The sequence below is a fragment of the Typopeltis vanoorti genome, chromosome 13 (genome assembly GCF_054136105.1).
Source record: "Typopeltis vanoorti isolate ZY-2024b chromosome 13, IOZ_Tvanoo_1.0, whole genome shotgun sequence".
Taxonomy (NCBI): domain Eukaryota; kingdom Metazoa; phylum Arthropoda; class Arachnida; order Uropygi; family Thelyphonidae; genus Typopeltis; species Typopeltis vanoorti.
Window position 1 is genome coordinate 35,298,998 of NC_143561.1, and position 19,574 is coordinate 35,318,571.

A 19,574-nucleotide genomic window follows, 5' to 3' on the forward strand; every position below is an offset into this window, starting at 1 on the left:
GCTACATGTCAAAAGAATCACCTAGGATTCTTTTTGGCTTCATTAGCTAACTGCTGCTTATACTTCAATTTTGCTACCTTTACCAACCAAGTCACCCTCCTTGCCTGTTCTTTATAATCCTCATGGAATTGATTATTGCCACCTCTTTTATGCTGCCTCCATAATGCCTTTTTCCTCTGTATCACATGTTTAATTTCTTCATTCATCCATTTCACACCTACCTTATTTAACCTTCTGACCCTTGGAATGCATTTAGACATTGCTTCTACTAGACAGTTCTTTCCAGCTAATTCCTCATTCCATGCTACACCTGCAAACTGTCTCCTGAGCTCCTCATAATCACCAGCCTTGTAGTTCCACATATACTCTTTTCTCACAGAGGTCCTGCTTGCAACCACCCACATAATCACTTCATGGTCACTCTCACCAACTGTAGGGTGATTTGACTCCTCATTTATAATTACATCCTCTGATGAGATGATCAAATCCAAGACCCCACAATCCTTGTGTGCGCTCTGTTACATACTGTCTGAGGCAGTTGTCCCTCAAGAACCTAATTTTCTTTACTTGCTATCTCATCATCCCAGTCTATATTGCTATAATTAAGATCACCCATAATGATCACGCTTTTATTATTTGCTTGGCTAATTTGACTATACATTTCATAGTCACTACTATCCACATTACCAGGTTTATAACAACATCCGACTAAGTATTTCATTCTGTTCACCTTTATCTCACTCTATATTGCCTCAAAATCACTGGCACTATTTCCCTCTTGCATCTCTACTTTGTATGGACATAACTCTTTCTCTATCATCAATAGCACCCCCCCCTCCCTTTTTACACATTCTATCTTCATGAAACACATCATACCCTTCTATCTATTCTTGTCATGATGTCATCCTCATCCAACCATGTCTCACTTATTCCAACAATTTTTTGGGTGAACAGACTCAATTAATGCAACCATTTCATTTGCCTTGTTTCTTACACTTCTAGCATTTGTATACTTACATAGTAACACTGATACCACTTATTTGATGTGATTTCTCCATGCTTAACTTTCTCGAACCACTTCTTTTTCTCCTTATTCATCTTAGAACCTTCTTCAAATCCAACTGTTTTACCTTGATCCCAGGTCATCCCTCTTCATTTTTTTGTCTACACATGCATTCACATCCTCTTGGAGCATCAACCTTTCTTATACTGTGTTCCCCTGTCCACCCCTAGCCTTCCCGTTTCCTTGTCTGTCTTGCACATCTGTTTGCTCATTCTCTGTACTCATGCCACTCACTACTTCATTCATGACCACTTCTTCAATCTCTCCTGTCTTACTCTCCCATTCTTTCACAATTTTTCCCACTTGATCAGATTCATTCTCTGCACTCACTTCTTTACTTTCTAGCAGCTCTCTCCAGTTGACTCACACCAAAACCTCAAAACTTAGTAAGCGTGTTGCATCATACCTGAGCAACATGCTTACTAAGGTAAGGTATGACAGCATTTTTTTTTCCTGTCACACTATTATCTTTTATCCATCTCAACAACTTCCTGATATCCAATCTGATGTGTTTTTTGTTCTCCGTCAAGTCATTTGTCCTTATTACAACTACCAACTCTTTTTCTTGGCTACTTCTCATATCCAGTGCCTCAATCACCCTACTCATTCTACCTCCAGGAAAAAAAATCTTTTACATTCTCTTGTTCGGCACATCTTTAATAACTGAATCACCATACAATGCCGTTCACGGACCTTTCATTACTCGTTTTATACAGAATTATTTGTTTCCATCATTTTCACTCTTCCATACATATCTTTAATTTTCTTAACTTCATTCTGTATCCATTTCATCTTTTGCCTCATCTTAACCAACTCAACTTTCAAATCTTGCATTACATTTTGGCTCCCATTCACTCTCTCAATTTTGTTGCCAGCCATATACGCTTGTTTGCAGTCAATACCGCTTGCCACTTTACCTTTAACTGCACTTTGTTTTTTAACTTCTGCTAATTTGTATCACTTTCGTCTTTTGTGCCATTGATTGTTGAGTTTCTCAGATCACTCAGTCTCTTTTTTCAAACTATTTTAACATTTTTACACTGCTCTTTTACACCGTCCTTCTTTTCTATCAAACGAGCATTCATCAGATCCTCATTCAGCTCACACTTCGGCACCTATATATAATCACACAAATACATATAGCACACCTCACATTTCACAAAACGACAGAAATTAAAATTAAATTCCTGCATGGACAAAGCTGCCACCATCTTTCCTTTGCTGGTTACTATACTAAGCTCAAATTTTAACGAATCCATAAACAGACTTAAACAAAAAAAAGCCGACATGCTAATAACACTGCAAGCACACAACTTTGACAGCAACTCTTACTCACAAACTCATTATTTACAATTAATTATTCCAAAACACTTATCTGTAATGGGAACCTTCTTTACGCACTGCTATGTCTCTTTTGACACTAGCAACACCTATTTTATACAATACTTTACTTTCTTATGTTTTTCTCTGTATTGTCTCAGTGCACAAGTAGACTCTGCTGCCAAGAACTTTTGATATGGTTTCTTCTTTTCTTTGATTGCCTCTAACTTTCTCAGTCCACCATGGAGCTCTGATTTCTAACCTTGCGGGCAAACTCCCACACACCTCTCTAGCAGAATCAATCAATATTTTCTTCACGGTCTGCCACTGAATCTCCAAATTTTGGTTCTTGTTTTCAAATTAATTTTTTCTTGAATAATATTTGTGTATGTGAGTCTGCAATTCACAATAAAAGCTCTTCAACTTTGATTCAGTTTAGAACTCTAATGTCAGTAACTTGAGATGCTTGATCTGATTTATCAGACACCAAGTACTTGATGTAGTTTTTGTGTTCTTCAGTTCTGATTTCAGCCAGGTGGCTTTTCTTCTGACTAAACAAGACAGCATCAGTAACAAAGGTTGCAAGCAAGGAGATAAGAGGCAGTTTGGCTTGACAGTAGATAGAAAATTTTACAGTTTGTGAATTGGTTTGAATGTGGTATAGAATGAATTTTCATTGAACTTTTATTATGTTTTCAGAGGTCTGCTTTATATATAAAGAGTTTGTTTCAGTAGATCACCATGGTAATGCCAAATCAAAAAAAAAAAAAAAGCAGTAGAACATTCTGCATTTAGTCAGGAGGTTACATTCATAGATACTAATTGGTTTATCTAGTTATGAGTTCCTAGGAAAATAAAAAAGAAAGTAATAAAAAAAAAGAAGAAGAGCTATGCTAGTGAATCTCTTTCATAAAAACAAAACTAGTGAACCAAAAATGTTTGCAGATTTGCATATAAAGCTTCACATCCTTGTACACAAACTAAAAGAGATTAATGTTTGCTTGATATTTATGTTGATTTAATGTCATGGCTAAATATGAAAGATATTGCTTTTTGTTGCACACTGACAGCAGCAAGATCAGGGGGAGAATAAGAAAGTTCCCTTTCTCTCCCCAAAAATAAGCAGAGTGACTCCAATCCTTAAGCAGCAAAAAAAAAAAAAAACTGAGGAACTTCAAGCTGATAAACTGACTTTCTCTTTAGAAGGATAACTCCATCTATCTCACTGAAGGCATGGTGCTATTCATTGAGTTAATGAACTCTGACTTTTTCATTGTGGTTGTATTTTGTTTTATAATGTATTGCCAAAGAAAACATTTTTTCATTTAAAAATTTTATTATAATTTATGATTTTTTTTTATTAAAATGTAATAGATTGTTGTATTTATCTATTACTTGTATTTTGTTTTTTCATAAAGTATTCATGTTGCCCTCCTTCTTTTTATGTATCTGGACAGATCTAAAATTAGATATTTCCACAACTCCATTCTATAAAAAAAAATATATATATATATATATTTTTTTTTTATTTCATAATGAAAATAAAGTTTTTGACACTAATTTATTATCCCTTAACTGTTATTTCTGTTGTCGTGGTGAATTAAATAATTTTGATAGTTGAATGTGTGACTATTGTTATCGACATTTAAATTAGTTGAAATGGTGGTATTACTTAAGAAAAACTTTGTTTCTTAAATAGAAAAAAAAATATCATTATGTAATGTGTCATTATTATATTTTTTTTAACTTTTATAGTCAATAAATGATGTCGATATACCAGACATGAATGTTGCACATTTAAGATCACAGATTGGAATAGTATCACAAGAACCAGTATTATTTAGCTACAGTATAGCAGAAAATATAGCTTATGGAGACAACTCTCGTAAAGTGCCAATGGAAGAAATTATTGATGCTGCTCAGAAGGCTAACATACACAGTTTTGTTATATCTCTACCAGGAGTATGTATACTTAATCTGAATTGAACTCTTTAAATTAAATTTTTGGAATAAGTGATTTATATATAAATGGAAAGAAAACATGACAAAATATACATTGCTAAACATATTTGTGAATAAATGAATGCAATTTTCCTTTAGCATTTATTATTCATGCAGTGTGTAAAATATTTACTTTTTTTTTCTGATCATGAAGCAATGAGAACAGTTTGGAAAGGATAAAAACCAAGGTTTAATACTTCCAGTATTTTGTCTCAGTCACAGGAATCTTCCTGGAGTACAACATGAAATCGTGACACACACACACACAAGCAGCATAAAACAAAGTGAAATTTAGTAGATACATGTCTAGATCCTAACTAGGTAGGGTACCCTCTATGGGCACTAATCAGAAACCTCAGTTGTAACACAGAATCTCCAAGAAGTAATGTTTCCCATATTTTGGGAAGTTTAACACATCTATATTTATTTAGAGTTGGTTGGTTTTTAAGGGAAGCTGCAGATTCTTAAAGTCCTTCTAAACTTGCTCTGATGAAGCATGGTGTCTTTTCACCATTTGATTCTGTGTGTGTGTTACCAGAACATGCTCACTAGATCTGACTGATCATAGTCTTGATTACAGATGTAATTTTTATGTTCTTCCATATGGAAGGTGGCTGATCTTCCAGTCTGTCCACAGTAATCCAACTTGGTCAAAGTTTGACAAAGAGTTAGAGGAGTTGACAATGATAGCCATTTACATGCAATGAAAATTTTCATTACCTGAAATCTTGATTCATTAATCTGGAAATTTTTTCAGCCATACCTTGGAAATAAGGATTGATGATGATATTACTATAATCTTTCTGAAGAGAAAATCAAGGATTGTAGCGGGGAGATGATTAAATATTTCGTTGATGCTTTAGGAACTATAGATGGGAGGGTATGGTGCATATGGTTTAGTTCTGTAAGAGGAACCTCATTGTAATAAAGATTGTTGGCTCTGTTGGTTCAAGTTTTTATAATACCATACTTTGAGAGGTAGGATCATGGGGTAGTTTGTGAATACATCTACATATGTGAGTAGGATTTCTGTATACTCTAGAAGAAAGGTTACCATTAGGAATGCTAACTACATTAGGCTCAATGTCACCAACATTCTTTCGCAAGCTTTACCTCCCAAAGTAGTCTTTCATCCAGTCAGTTCGATGTCCTCAGGAGTCTACAAAAGACAAAAGATAATAATATTTAATAATAATCACCAAAGTGGACAGAGATGTCTTTGTGACTGAGATGAAATATTGGAAGCATTAAACATTGGTTTTAATTCTTTCCCAGTATTTAAGCCTATAAGAAATTCCATCCAGTACTTAGGCTGATTTGATTCAATGTTTTTTCTTATTATAATAATTTAAGATGAATTTATTTTATATGTTACTGTCCATGTTGAAAAGTTGTATTTTTGGAACAAATTGCTCTAATCTTGATCCCAAGAGTTGACAATCTCTGGAAATCATGATGAAAGGAGAAGCAGGCTACGAAAGTGTCCAAAAAAAGTTGTTCTCCATCTCATTAAGAATGAATTGGATTTTGTCTGTCTTTTGAGGTGGTTGAAGAATAGATGTCAAGAGTGCTGTTGATGTGGTCATATTGCAAACTTGATAGAGAGTGGCTTTTAAGTTTATGGAATTAAGAGCTTTCTTTTCACAGTATTTAATAAAGAAGTTTGTAGGGCAAGGAATGTATGTTATAGGTGAGGGCTTGTGACAGTACTTTTATTTTACAGGTTGAAGCTACTTTGTCATTTAAAATAGTCAGTTTGCACATCAGCAAAAAAAAAAAAAGAGCGAGGGAAGGGCACAATAAGACAAACATGTTTTTTTGACCATAGTTCTGATAGCAGATATATTTCTTGTGATTTTTAGGAGGACGTTGGCATATTTTCCAGTTTGACTGTAATATGTAGAGAATGAGCGAACAAGTGTGCAAGACATGGCAGGGAACACAGCAAGAGAAAGGTTGATGCTCAAAGAGGAAATGAAGGTGTGTAGACAAGAAGATAATGGCCTAGGATATAGGGAGAACAGTTGGATTTGAAGAAGATTCTGGGATGGGTAAGGAGAAAATGAATTGGTTCAAAGAAAGTATGGAGAAGTCACATCTGATAAGTGGTATCAGTGATATGTAGCCAGCAAAAACAGAATGATTATGGTAGAATGACACTGATTGGAGAAAATGATATAAGAACAACTGCTGCATAATGGAGAATTTGAGAGCAGTTGATGATGAGGAGGAGGAGAAGTGGAGAATTGAGCAAACTTGAGGTTAATAAGGCTGTAGGACTTGATAATATATCACCACATATTTTAAAGGAATGTGACAGAAAGTTGGCATCTGCCTTAACATATTTTTTAAATATGAGTCTTGCACTGGATCAAGTTCTAAAGGAGTGGAAGGAGGGCAAGATTGTGTCGCTTCATAAGGGAGGTGACAGAACTCAAGCATCAAATTGTAAGCCTATCTGTGTCTCAGCTATTGTGGTTAAGGTGTATGAGAAGCTGGTGAGAACTAGGATCCAGAATTAGGTTGACAACAATGGTATTATCTTAGATGGGCAGCATGGATTTGCTAAAGGGAGGTCATGTTTTAGTAATCTACTTACTTATTACAATAAGGTGATGGCTTCATTGGACAGAGTAGAGGGATATACAGTAGTATACTTATATTTTACAAAGGCTTTTGATACATTACTGCATGATAAGTTCATGGTCAGACTAGTGCATTGAATTGGAGATTGACTATCTGATAGGTATCAGCAAGTTATGTATCAGGAAGCAATATCCAAGAAGAGAGAAGTCACTAGTTGTGTGCCTCAGAGGTCTCTTTTAGGACCATTGTTTTTTGCCTGTATGTTAATTATATTGTCTGCATGGTTAGCAAAGTGGTTATGTGCTTCGCAACCATATGCCTTTGAAAGGAGTGTCCTGGGTTTCATTCCCATTGCTAACGTGAGAAATTTAGGATCTTTCTCAGACATAGCCAAGTTAGCTGGTCTTGGGTATGGACTGCAGGGTTTTTCTCCCCAATTTATATGGGATTTTTCCTCCTGCAAGCAGGCTAACTAGTCTTGAGAACATAATGCTTCTACATACATAGGATATACCTGGAGGCATAGGGCCCAACCACTTTATTCTTGTATAACAGTTGCAATTATGAGGAATGGAAACCCTTGACAATATAAACGTAAAAGAGGTTAAGATTAAGAAAGAATGTTGATGATGTTGGAGAAGATCTGAATGGGGATATTCAGTTGTTTGCAGATGATGCAAAGTTGGGATGAACTATGAGAAATAGAACAGATATTTTGGAGTTACAACAAGACTTGAATAGACTGAGCAAATGGGAATTGGAGTGGGAATGTTAGTTCAACGTTGAAAAATGTAAGATTTTGAAATTTATAAAACAAAGATAGGGTGTAGCATTTACTCTTGATGAGGATATATTATTGGAAGTGGAGAAAATGGATCTTGAGGTGATGGCGGATAAGGATTTAAATTTTAGAGGATACCTTGCCAAAACTATTAGGAAACCACAATAAATTCTGGCAATGATGTGGAGAACATTGACTTGTAGAAGCAAGGAGATTCTGGTTCCATTGTATAAGGCTCTGATTAGGCCACATATGGACTACTGTGCACAAATTGAGTCACCTGATTTTTAAAGGATGAAGAGATATCGGAAAGGGTCCAGAAGCATTTGATTAAGGTAGTTTTTGTTCTCTAGAACTTTGAGTATGAAGAAAGGTTGAGAAGATGCAATTGACAAAGTCTAGTAGATAGAAGGAAGAGGGGGTGATATGAAAGAATTGTAAAAGTTGGTAAGGGGTTGTTATAGGATTAATGTTGGAGAGGTTTTTCATAAAATGGCAGGAGAACAAGAGGTCATCCCTGTTATCTGTATAAGGAAGGTGTGAGCAAGGGAGAGAGAGAAGCAGGTTTTTTTGCATGGAGAGTTATGAATGATTGGAATGCATTGCCTGAGAGTGTGGTGTCTGCAGACAACTTTAATGTATTTAAGGCACAGTATGATGAGTTGTGTTGTATAACAAAGGGACCTCTCACAATTATCCCAAACCTCCCCACAGAGTCTTTGACTCTGTGTGTGTGTGTGGGGGGGGGGGTAATAATATGACCAGATATGAGAACAAGCAACCTTGTGCAGTCTGTTTTCATGTGTGCAGTTCCATAGATCCAGTATATCTTAGTTACTCACTACTGAATCTTTTCAATCGTTTGTTTCCTCATCTTTTTTTTTTTTTAATTTCATGTTTTAATTAGCTTGTATATAGTATCATGAAAATTATTAATAAAACTAATTTTACATTTAAGGGCTATGATACATATGTAGGTGAAAAAGGCACTCAGCTGAGTGGTGGACAGAAACAGCGCATTGCCATAGCTAGAGCTCTTGTGCGTAATCCCAAAATTCTTCTTCTTGATGAAGCAACATCTGCGTTAGACACAGAAAGTGAAAAGGTAATTATGTCCTATGAAAAAGGATTTTTGTATAATATCATAGTACTGTTGTCTGATATGATTCTTTGTTCCTTTTCATCTGAACCTAAGAAAAGGTTTTTTTTAAATATTTTATCTAAAAAAAATATATTGCATTCTAAACTTCTCCTTCAACAGAAATGCACAATCAGTTTTTACTGTATCTGTAGATTAGTTCCTGCTGAAATCATAAAATAATTTTTATTAGCATATTTATTGACTAAAGTTTGCATAGGCAATGCATTCACTCTGGCTAGTAGAAACTTAGAAGATAAATAGCTTTTTTTTTTTAAGTAAAGAAATTTTTCTTTCCGTATTTTCATTCAGTTTATTCTCAGTATATAGCATATACAAAAGATAAAACAAGTGATGGTAAGGCACAGTCTTAAAATGTTTACTATTTGTTACAAGGCTTGGCTTTTAGTCTTAGGAATCAAAAAATAAAATAAAAATGAAACACTTGGAAACATTTAATTGGACTAGCAAGAATATATTTCATGTCTTGAAGTTTTAGTTTGACAGCTAAACTCTAGTAAGACAAAATGTACATGGTGCATATCAGCAAAATCATGTTGTGCCTCTCTAAGGATCCTTTATAGGATGCAAATCGACAGCTAGAGTACATAAGAAGAGTCTTAGAATGCTGAAGTAGACACAAAGTGATCAATTAATTTGATGATTCCTGGGGTCCATTTCTGTAGGAATGGATTCTGGGCATTATCATCAAATTCTAGGTCTTTCTGAAGATTTTGAGTTGGTGGTTTCCAGTACTCTGGAGACTTTGGGGCAGTTATTCTTATTAAAATTTTGGAAAATTACTGAATTACCTCACAAGCTTTTTTGGAATATTTGATCACAGCCCAGAATCTATGAAACACACATGAAAAGTTGCAAATGTGCAATTCTGAGTGAAGAATCGAAAAGAGATGCTTAGAAGAGCTAAATATACTGTATCCTAGTGAGAAAATAATCATTAAAAACTACTGACTTAGTTATTGATTAAAAAAATATTCATTATCCACCATGAAAGAGCCAAATTTTCATCATTTTCCTGCAGTCAAAAAAGACTGTATATTGAACAGTAGACACTGCAATGTTACTTCAGTCAAACAGTCTATATGTTGTTTTGAATGTGGGAAAAAAAAGATGCGTTTAGAGCCGTGGCATTTTTTTTTAACAAAAACACATTTTAACCATATCTTCTATGAATGTATCTCATTACTTTACATGTTCTCTCGTGTAATGCAAAATATAATATTATTTTATGTGCGCTAATCAAGAACAATATAACTGCTTACAAAAATTTTGAAAATAATGAAAAAGAAAAATCATTAAAAAAAAGTCATTTTCACCAACATAGTTGCCTTCTCTCATTTACAGGTATAGCCAGTTCTTGAGAGTGGTGTTTTTTTTTTGTTTTTTTTTTAATAAATCAAAGCTGACTGGCTATGACTTGAGCCAAAAGCTTACATTTTTTGTTTTGTTTTGAAACAAGAGTATGTAATTGATTAATTTTGGTATACTGAATTTGAATATCACCTTCAAATTGCTCAACAGCTCTCTAGTTTTTCAGAAATCAAAATTTGGTATTAACATGTTACCATGAGACCTTTCCTTCTCTTGGTATCCACTCGGTGCTTCATTTTGTACACCTTTCATCTGATGAGCTATTAATATAGCCAGCCCATCTCTATTTACATGCTTTACATTACTTCATAATATATTCTACTCCATTAATCTCTCTAATTATAGTATTTCTTATTCTATCCCTTGGTTAAGTGGAGCATTCTTCCTTCCAAGGCTCTTTGCGCTACATGCAAGCTGCATTCTGTTGTTTAGTCATTTCCCATGTCTCACTTCCATCTCACTTCCATAGTGTTTACATTTCCCATGTAAACACTAGAATAATGAACATATTATTAACTTTCTTTTTAAGCATACAGCTAAATCTCCTAACAGATAATCTTTGTTATCTTGTTTTTCCTTAAAACTAATTCATTTAGGAAAATATAGTTCTCCACAGTTTCATAAGGATTATCTGCTTGTTTTAGTTATGTTAATCATTAACCTTTTTTTCCTGTTTTCTTTATCAAGGTCATTTAGCATTTCCTCAGCTACTTCTTATATTTTTACCAAATGAACAATATCATCTGCAAAACTTAAGTCATTGAGATTTTTACCACTAATTTTATTCCCTAGTTTTCCCATGAGACATTCTTAAAGACTTCTAATGTATCAGAAAATAATTTGATGATATAGGATCTCCTTGCCTTACCCTTCTTCCAATACCAAATTTCTTTCCCTGATATTTTAATTTTATACTGTCTGTTGAGTTCTGGTATATAGTTTTTAATAATCTGATATACTTTGCTGGGATGGCTTGTTGTTTTAAGCTGTTTATTATTACTGACTGATATAGAGAATCTTTCAAACTCTATAAACACTAAATGTGCAGGAAGATTATATTCATTTGCTTTTTCTGTTGTTTGGTTAATAATGTGGATATGATCTATTTTAGGGACTTACTCTGAATCTTCCTTGTTCTTATGGCTGTGCATCATCCAAAAATCTTGTGACTATTTAACATAATAATAAAAATAATTGTTATTATTATTGTATGGTATCCCCATGGAGTCCAGAGACTTATTACGGGAGACTCACATCAACTATCGTTCACACAAATCCTATCGTACCATCAGAGAACTCATAACCAATTCTAATAATTCATTTCACTCACTCACCACTCTCTATGCAAAAAATCTGATCTGCACCCCCCCCCGACTACCCACATTTTTATGCAACTTTCACAGATGGCCCTTAGTTCTCTATTCTTTAATATCTTAAATGTTACTATCATGTCCCCTCTCATCTGCCTATCAACCAAACTTTGTAATTAATCCACAAATATTCAACCCATCCTCGTAGGGAGTATTCTACAGCCCTGTCACCATCTTGGTCATTCATCTCTGAATCGTCTCAACCACATCCTGATTACCCAAGAAACCCAGGTGACCAAATCTCTGTACAGTAATCAAGATTTGACTGAATCATGGCCTTAATAAACAGAATTAATAACTTCCTTATCTTTACTAGTTAGCATGTTTTTCAACATCCAAGTAATTCGTTGAGCTATTTTACCAACATTTGCAATATTATTATTATTATTACGTGACACCTCCAGGGAGTTCAAGGACTCATCGAGGGAGGGCATCTACCATCATCATTTACACCAACGGCATCTACCATCATCATTTACACCAACGGCATCTACCGACCACCAATAATATTTTCACAGACAATCACAAACATCCATGTCCACGGCGGGATTCGAATCGGCTGGAGAGCGGATATGCTAACCAGGCTGGCAATGTGTCTTCTGAACTTCAACTCTTTTCCCACCATTATCCCTAAGTCCCTAGCCTCATCAATTTCCTTTAGTCCCCATCAATATGATATGCCATATGCAACCTTTTCAACCCAAAGTGCATACATTTTGCAATATTAAATTGACAATCATTATCCTTTGCCAAAAATGCCAATTGGGTAGATATCCTGCATGATGATTTATTTAAATCATCCTGCAGGATATCTACATCACCTTTATCAACTATTGCTCTTCCCAGTTTTGCATCATCAGCAAACAACTGAATATCCCCTCTTAAATCTTTCCCTCTTAATTTGTATATCAATGACATAGGGAAAGATTTAAGAGGGGATATAAGTGGTCTTTGTACTGAACCCTGAGGTCACCATCATTCTCCTAGATTCCACTTTCCCATATACTACTCTTTAGTGGCTGTCCATCAGCCACCCTACTATCCATACTATTAGCCTCATATCCATTCCCATTTACTCCCATTTTTGTAATAGTTTACCATGTGGTATTCTCACGTGCCTTAGCAAAATCGAGAATCATGAATAGCCATTAGCGTTATCCAATTCTACTGTCACTTTATTAATTACGATATGTGAATAAGTTACTAAGATGGGGCCTGCCCTTTGCAAAGCCATGCCTCCCACTATAGAGTATCACATCTCTATCCACCCACTGTTGTATTTTACCTTTCACCAATCTTTCCAATACTTTAACACCACTCCTGCTATATTAATTGGTCTGTAGTTTTCTACCTGTCTTGGAGCCACCATTATGCACTGTACTATCTTACCCCTCTTTCCACTCCCCTGGGACCCTTCGAGAGCTGAGACTTCGATTGAACAACTTTGTCAGAAGCAATGCCAATTCTCTTGCACATTCACATAGTATATGGGTTGATATGCCATCCAGTCTCACTGCTGTGTTCACATTCATATTTTTTAACATGCTGAATGCCTATTCATCTACCTCAATGATGATATGCATCACTGTAACATCCACCACCTGGATGATACACCACTGCAAAATGATCACTCAGCAACTCAACTATTTCTTTTGGTTCAGTTCTATTCCTTCCTACCATGAGCATTGCTTAAAGTCATTTTTCCTCTTACTTGCTACATTATGAAAAAACTCTTTTTGGTTTATTTTGGCCTGTTTAGCTAATTCTCTCTCATAGTCTGATTTGGCCTTCCTTACCATACCACTCACTCTTCTTACTTGCACTTTGTACTGCTCAATAAGTATGCTGATCACTTTTTTCTTTATATTTCTTCCACAATATTTTCTTTGCCTTTTTTTTTTCACAGCTGTTCTTTTTTATCTCTACTCATTCACTTAATTCCAACTCAATTTATTTTTCTCACCTTATGTATGCAGTCTGATACTGCTACTCTCAAGCAATCTCTGACCACTTGCCATACATTAGTGACATTTTTTCCTTGTAGCTTCTCAAGCCACTGTTCCAAGATGACTCCTGAGTATTACACAATTGTGAAAGCAAACTGATTGCCCTATAGTTACTGATATCATCTCTGCTGCCCTATTTATATAAGATAATCAATATTTTATGCAAATTCATAGGAAAATTTTTCTGCAGTTAAAATATCATTGAACATATTCAATATAACCTTATGAAATTGTGAACCTCCTGATTTTGTGTTCTCCTAAATATACTTCTTCAGGACTTTTATTATTCTTTGCTGAATTGAGGGCTTTCCATAATTCTTCTGTAATGATTGGTAATTTTGTATTAGCCTCATCTAAATATAATGGAGAATTTGTGTATGTTTCCTTACTAGTGTATAGAACCCTATAAAAATCAGTACATATTTTCATTATTTCTTCTCTGTTGTATCATACTATTCTTTGCTTATTTTTCAATTTTAGAATACATTTTTTTCCCCATGTAACCCTTGTTTTTGATCATTTTCAGAGATTTTTTGTTTTTTGTTATGTTCTTAATTGTCTTAATTTATATTTTCTGATGTCATTTTAATTTCTTTTCTAACTTTTTCATTTTCACAAATTCTGTATTGTAATTTCTACTTTTGTATCTCCTTTTCCTTAATTCTTCCCTTTTATGATCAAATCAAGTGTCCAAATGTTCTGTTTACTGGTAATGATTTTCCTCAACTTTTATTAACTTCTGTTATTGTTGAAGCTGTTCTACCAGATAAGCCCGATTCAACCATACTTGTTTCCTTCCGTTATTTCCTTACCTTCTATATGGTTTTTTTTTTTGTTACCGATTTCTCTCTCTCTCTCTCGATGTATATTTTTATTCTTGTTTTCACTAGCCTATGATCACTGTCAAAATTAAACTGGTTAATAACAGATATTTCCAGTATTTCTATGTTGTTCACCATAATATAATCAATTTCATTAAAAATTTCTCCATTTTGGTGATCTCCAACTCCGTTTTCATTTACTTTGCTTTTTAAAGAAAGTATTTCCTATATACAACCTGGCACTACAAATTCAACAGGTTTTTTTGCTCTCTTCAAACTTGAATGTTGAAGCGTAGGGAGTAAACTGCAAGTGCTACCCACAATGGATGTCACATTACACTCACAGAATGTCACATAAGGTACTACAAAGGATAATATGTTTAACCACCATTCATTGGCTGACATGTTGAATATGGAGTTTCATGTATCGACTGAAACATGAATCTGCATAAAAACATTCACAACATGAGTTTCCATATTAGGGCCACAATATGCAAGGCTCACATTACCTGAAATTCAGCAGCATTGTCTTCAGTGGTGCAAAGAGTTTGTACAGTGGGACATAGATGTTTGGAAAGATGTATTATTCAGTGATGAATTATGCTACATCCCCCCCCCCCACTGAGCAGATGGACGGATGTAGCAGATACCTGGTGAACATCTTTTACCAGAGTGCATAACCCCAATTATGACATCATGGAGGTTAGGAAAGTAATAATAATTTTTGCACACGATGCATTTGTATTATTTTGTACTACTTTGACAATTCATGACTTATTTTTAACAGTATTAACAACACCAAATGATCTATTTTATAAAAAGATGTTTTAGTTACTGCTTAATCATAAGTGTGATCTTATGATTCTGTGTTACCTGGTTTGGCCTCAGACCACTGTTTGTGGTGACATGAACAGTGAACTCTGAAAGGTATCTGAACATTCTGGACAAAGCAATGCTTCCTACTTTGTGGCATTTTTGCAGAACTAACTATTGTCTCTTTCAGCAACTTTTCAGCACTGTCATAAGGTTGCTACTGTAATTGCATGGTTTGTGGACATGAACACATGTGGACACCATACACTTGACTGGTCTCCACAGAGCTCTGATCTCAACCCTATTAAACATCTGTGGGATGAACTGGAGTGTTGGGTGAGGTCAAGGAACTCCATCCCCAAATAGTTCAGGACTTCATTACATGGCTACAGGAAAAATGGTCCAAAATTCCCATTGATCATATTGTCCACTTGTGGAAAGTATGTCCCAATAAGATTACTGCAGTCATTGTAATGAAAAGAGATCCTACATTTTATTAAGGTGGGTACCATGGCTGTTTGTTTCTCACAATGTGGTATCTGTTGACTTCTTTCCAAGCTGTGTGTGTGTGTGTGTGTGTGGTCCAAGATGTATAGATGATCCATTGGAAAGCAGGCTAGTTTTTCAAAGGAAGGAGAAAAAATTTTTTTTTCCTAACTGAATATGTCTATCTTGGTTGTTTAGGTGCTTTATGTATTTAGTATCCTAAGCAGCTAAGCCCTTTGTTATTTCCATATGTATATGCCATGGAGTAAATTTAGAGAATGTAGTCTAACATTTCATGGAGTAGAGAAAAGCAAGAGGATGTCTCTAGCAGTTGTATAAATCAGTGGTATGTAAGGAAGTGAAAAGTAATTTAATTTAGAGGTTGTTAATTAAGTGGAACACATTAAGGTGTATCTCTCAGAGTTTGTAAACAATACTAATCAACTTACACATTATACTAATTAGTAAATGAAGCATAATGTTCCAAATAAATGTTTCTTATGTATATCTTTATTGTTTAAATTATTATTCTTATGACATTGGAATATATATGTCATATATGTTTTTTTATTACAACAGGTTGTTCAAGAGGCTTTAGACAAAGCGAGTGAGGGTAGGACATGTATAACGATAGCTCATAGGCTGTCAACTGTTCAGCAGGCTGATGAAATTGTTGCTATTCGCAATGGAAAAACTATAGAGAAAGGAACTCATCAAGAATTGCTGTCTAAAAAAGGTTACTATTATAGGCTGTATACTGCACAAAGGGTTGCTGAATAGCTTTAATACTTGCAGTTAAAGGCAAATTGTCAAATGTGTGAATGTTCATTGTGTATTTATTTAGTCATGTGCCTTCCAAGAAAGAGTCTGTATGATAATTCTGTTTGGCTCAAAGACTAGTGTATAAAACTAGCATACTAAGTAGAATATTAATTTGTTGAAATAATTTCTACAGTGCTAAGATTTTGTATCATAAAATTTACAGCCATCACTGCGAATAAAAATGGACTATATCTTGTACATTTCTCATAACACCAATACTAAGCTTGACGTGCTTGGTATCTGAATCTCCAGTTTCTCCTAGTCTCAATCTCATGTTAACTATTCATTCTCTATGCTGAACATTATTGTTATTATAATAAGTGTAAATATATGTGTATATGTCTTATTTTATTTCACTTTTGTGTGTGCTGCATGTATAATATGTTATTGTATGTGTATTGTATCTGGTCTGATGAATTTTAACTTTTCATATGCTGATGCCGAATACATCATTACAGAAATATTCCTGTGCCCCACTGAAGTGCAAATTTGTATCATTACTCTTTGTTACAGTATATAAAAAGACAGGTAAAAATAGTAATGGTGTTAGATTTCTTATCTGTGTTTGTGTATGTGCATCCATCCATATATATAGTGTTCTAGCATCTGAAAATAATGCAAAATATTAAACAAAACTGGCTATATTATAAAGCTTAGTTTTTTTTTAAAAAATATATTTCACATTACGAGTTATTTAAAAACTTGTATGTATCAAGGGCTAGAAATTATGTGTTTTAATAATCCTCTAAGCATATCTTTTATTTAAAAAGCTTAACTTAATGTGAATATTAGTGCCTTATATGTAACATATTAAGTGAGCTCTAAGTCACTCAGTACTGTGATATTCTGTTTATATAAACGAATGAATGACTTGCTACTTCTGTAATAATGTGGTGCCTTAAGATGTTTGTCTTCTTTACTGTGTGCAAACTATAAAATGTGTAATACTCATTATATCACAACAGAAATTATTTTAACTGAAATGTACTACATTAAAAAATTTAAACATATGTTATGTGCACAGCAGGCAGTGCTACTTTCCCATTTTTTTAGTTCCATATTAGCAATTAAATGCAATTACTATGATAAGAAAGGAGTAGAAACATGAGAATCAGGTATTTCAATTTATTTTAGATTTTATTTTTATTCTATTAGAATAGACTAAAAATATGCAAATACTGTCTTAGTTTACATTTCTAAAAGGATAAAAGCATGTTTTTAATCCTATATTAGTTACCTCAGCTTTCATCATTAAAGAGAAAAATGTTTCAATGTGAATCATCATCTATTTATATCAGGGGTACTATTTGAGAGAATTTTTGAATGCTGATGCATAAAAAAAAGGGGGGGGAGCAAAATTGCTCTTAAAATTTTTGATTAATTTTATTTTATTAAAATGTTTCCAGTTTTACTCTCATTAATGCAATCCAATTTGTAAAAGGAATACATGTCTATGTATTTGTGTTTTAAAGTAATTTGTAACATAAAGTAGTGCATTAGGCATTAAACAGTGGACCAAATAAGTGGTTTGAAAACATGATGTAAGCCACACATTACTGCAGTTTTTGTCTCTGATGCATAAAGTGCATAAAGCTGCATGGCATGATCACATTACTTTTTTCTTCAGATAGAACTCTATGCGGTTAATCTAATATCAGCTGTGTCAGCCACTGATTCCATGCTTACGCAAGAGAAACTAGATTTCTATAGAAATTCTATCAAAGTGTTTATTTCTTTTGGCACCAAGAATAACAGAAGTATATTTCTCAGAGGTCAAATAAAGGAGTTTAGTTTGAGTACCAAAGCTCAGGGAAACTTACCAAACTGTGTATTAGAGATTATTTCAAAAAATTTTAATAAGTCACCGTAATATACTACTGCCATATGTGCACAAGCAAAGTTTATATTAGGATGTCTGTCATAATGTGTGATGCTGGTTGCATACAATAAAACTATCTCATGTTGGAAGGTAAAAAAAAAGTTGCCATATATATTAATATCTAATTTCATTGCTTCCATTTTTAAAGTGTACTGACTAAATTTAGCAAGGAAATTTATTAGAATTCCATACTGAAGTATTTATGGTGGCTGAAATTACTTTGTATTAATTTTAGCATAAAAATTAGAGGAAGGAAATGAGTCTGACTCCTCGATTTGTCTTTTATTCCAGAAGAATTATAATAATAATAATATAACAGAATTTAGAAATTATTAGTTTATTGACTAAATTTAAGAAGAAAATTAATCAGAATCCCATACTGAAGTATTTATAGTGGCTGAAATTAATTTGTATTCATTTTTAGAATAAAAATTTAAAAAAAGGAACATGAAGAGAATGGTAACTGTCAGGATTAAGAAATTAATATTTTTTGCATTTTTTAAACATCTTGTTTTTATAAAAAATTCACTTGAAGTTCCACCAGTAATACTTTTGTATATGCTATTAAATAAAATGTATCCATCTGTTTTTTCTTCTTCTTCTATATCTGTTGCAAATTAAGGAAATTCTTTGATCATTGAATGTAATTTGTGTGAACTCAAACCTGAAGAACATTCTGTATTCTTAATTCGTCAGTATGCCTCACTTGAGAAGCCCAAAAATAATTTCCTGTGTGATGGGCTGGCATATTAAATTCTACACATGTATATAGTATCAGAAGAGATGAGGTGCCAATAAAGTTTTACAATTTTTTTCTCTGTGTTTTTGGAATAATTTTTATTAAGATTTATAGCTGATGTTTATCTTTACATTTAATTAGAAATATTTGTGTTTTGAAATTTGGTAAGCAACACAATGTGATACAAAGTATACGCTTCATGGGAAATTTTGGAGGAAGTTGAAGAGATAAGAGACCTTGGAATGGTGGTGGACAAGGATCTGTAGTTCAGAGGTTACATTGCACAAGTTGTGAAGACATCACCTCAGATATGATAATGATGCAGAGTGCCTGACTTTGTAGAAATAAAAGAGGTTC

General features: G+C 33.9%; 1 protein-coding gene across 1 annotated transcript in view; it reads left to right on the forward strand.

Annotated features, from left to right (window-relative positions):
- The window catches only part of LOC150100045 (ATP-dependent translocase ABCB1-like), a 280,795-nt gene extending 261,497 nt beyond the window's left edge, over positions 1–19,298 (forward strand). Inside the window, exons 26-28 of the mRNA XM_090403288.1 lie at positions 4,139–4,345; positions 8,710–8,856; positions 16,357–19,298. Coding sequence (XP_090259414.1) covers positions 4,139–4,345; positions 8,710–8,856; positions 16,357–16,557 — 555 coding nt within the window. The 3' untranslated portion in view covers positions 16,558–19,298. The remainder of the gene's footprint in view (positions 1–4,138; positions 4,346–8,709; positions 8,857–16,356) is intronic.
- Positions 19,299–19,574: the final 276 nt, after the last annotated feature.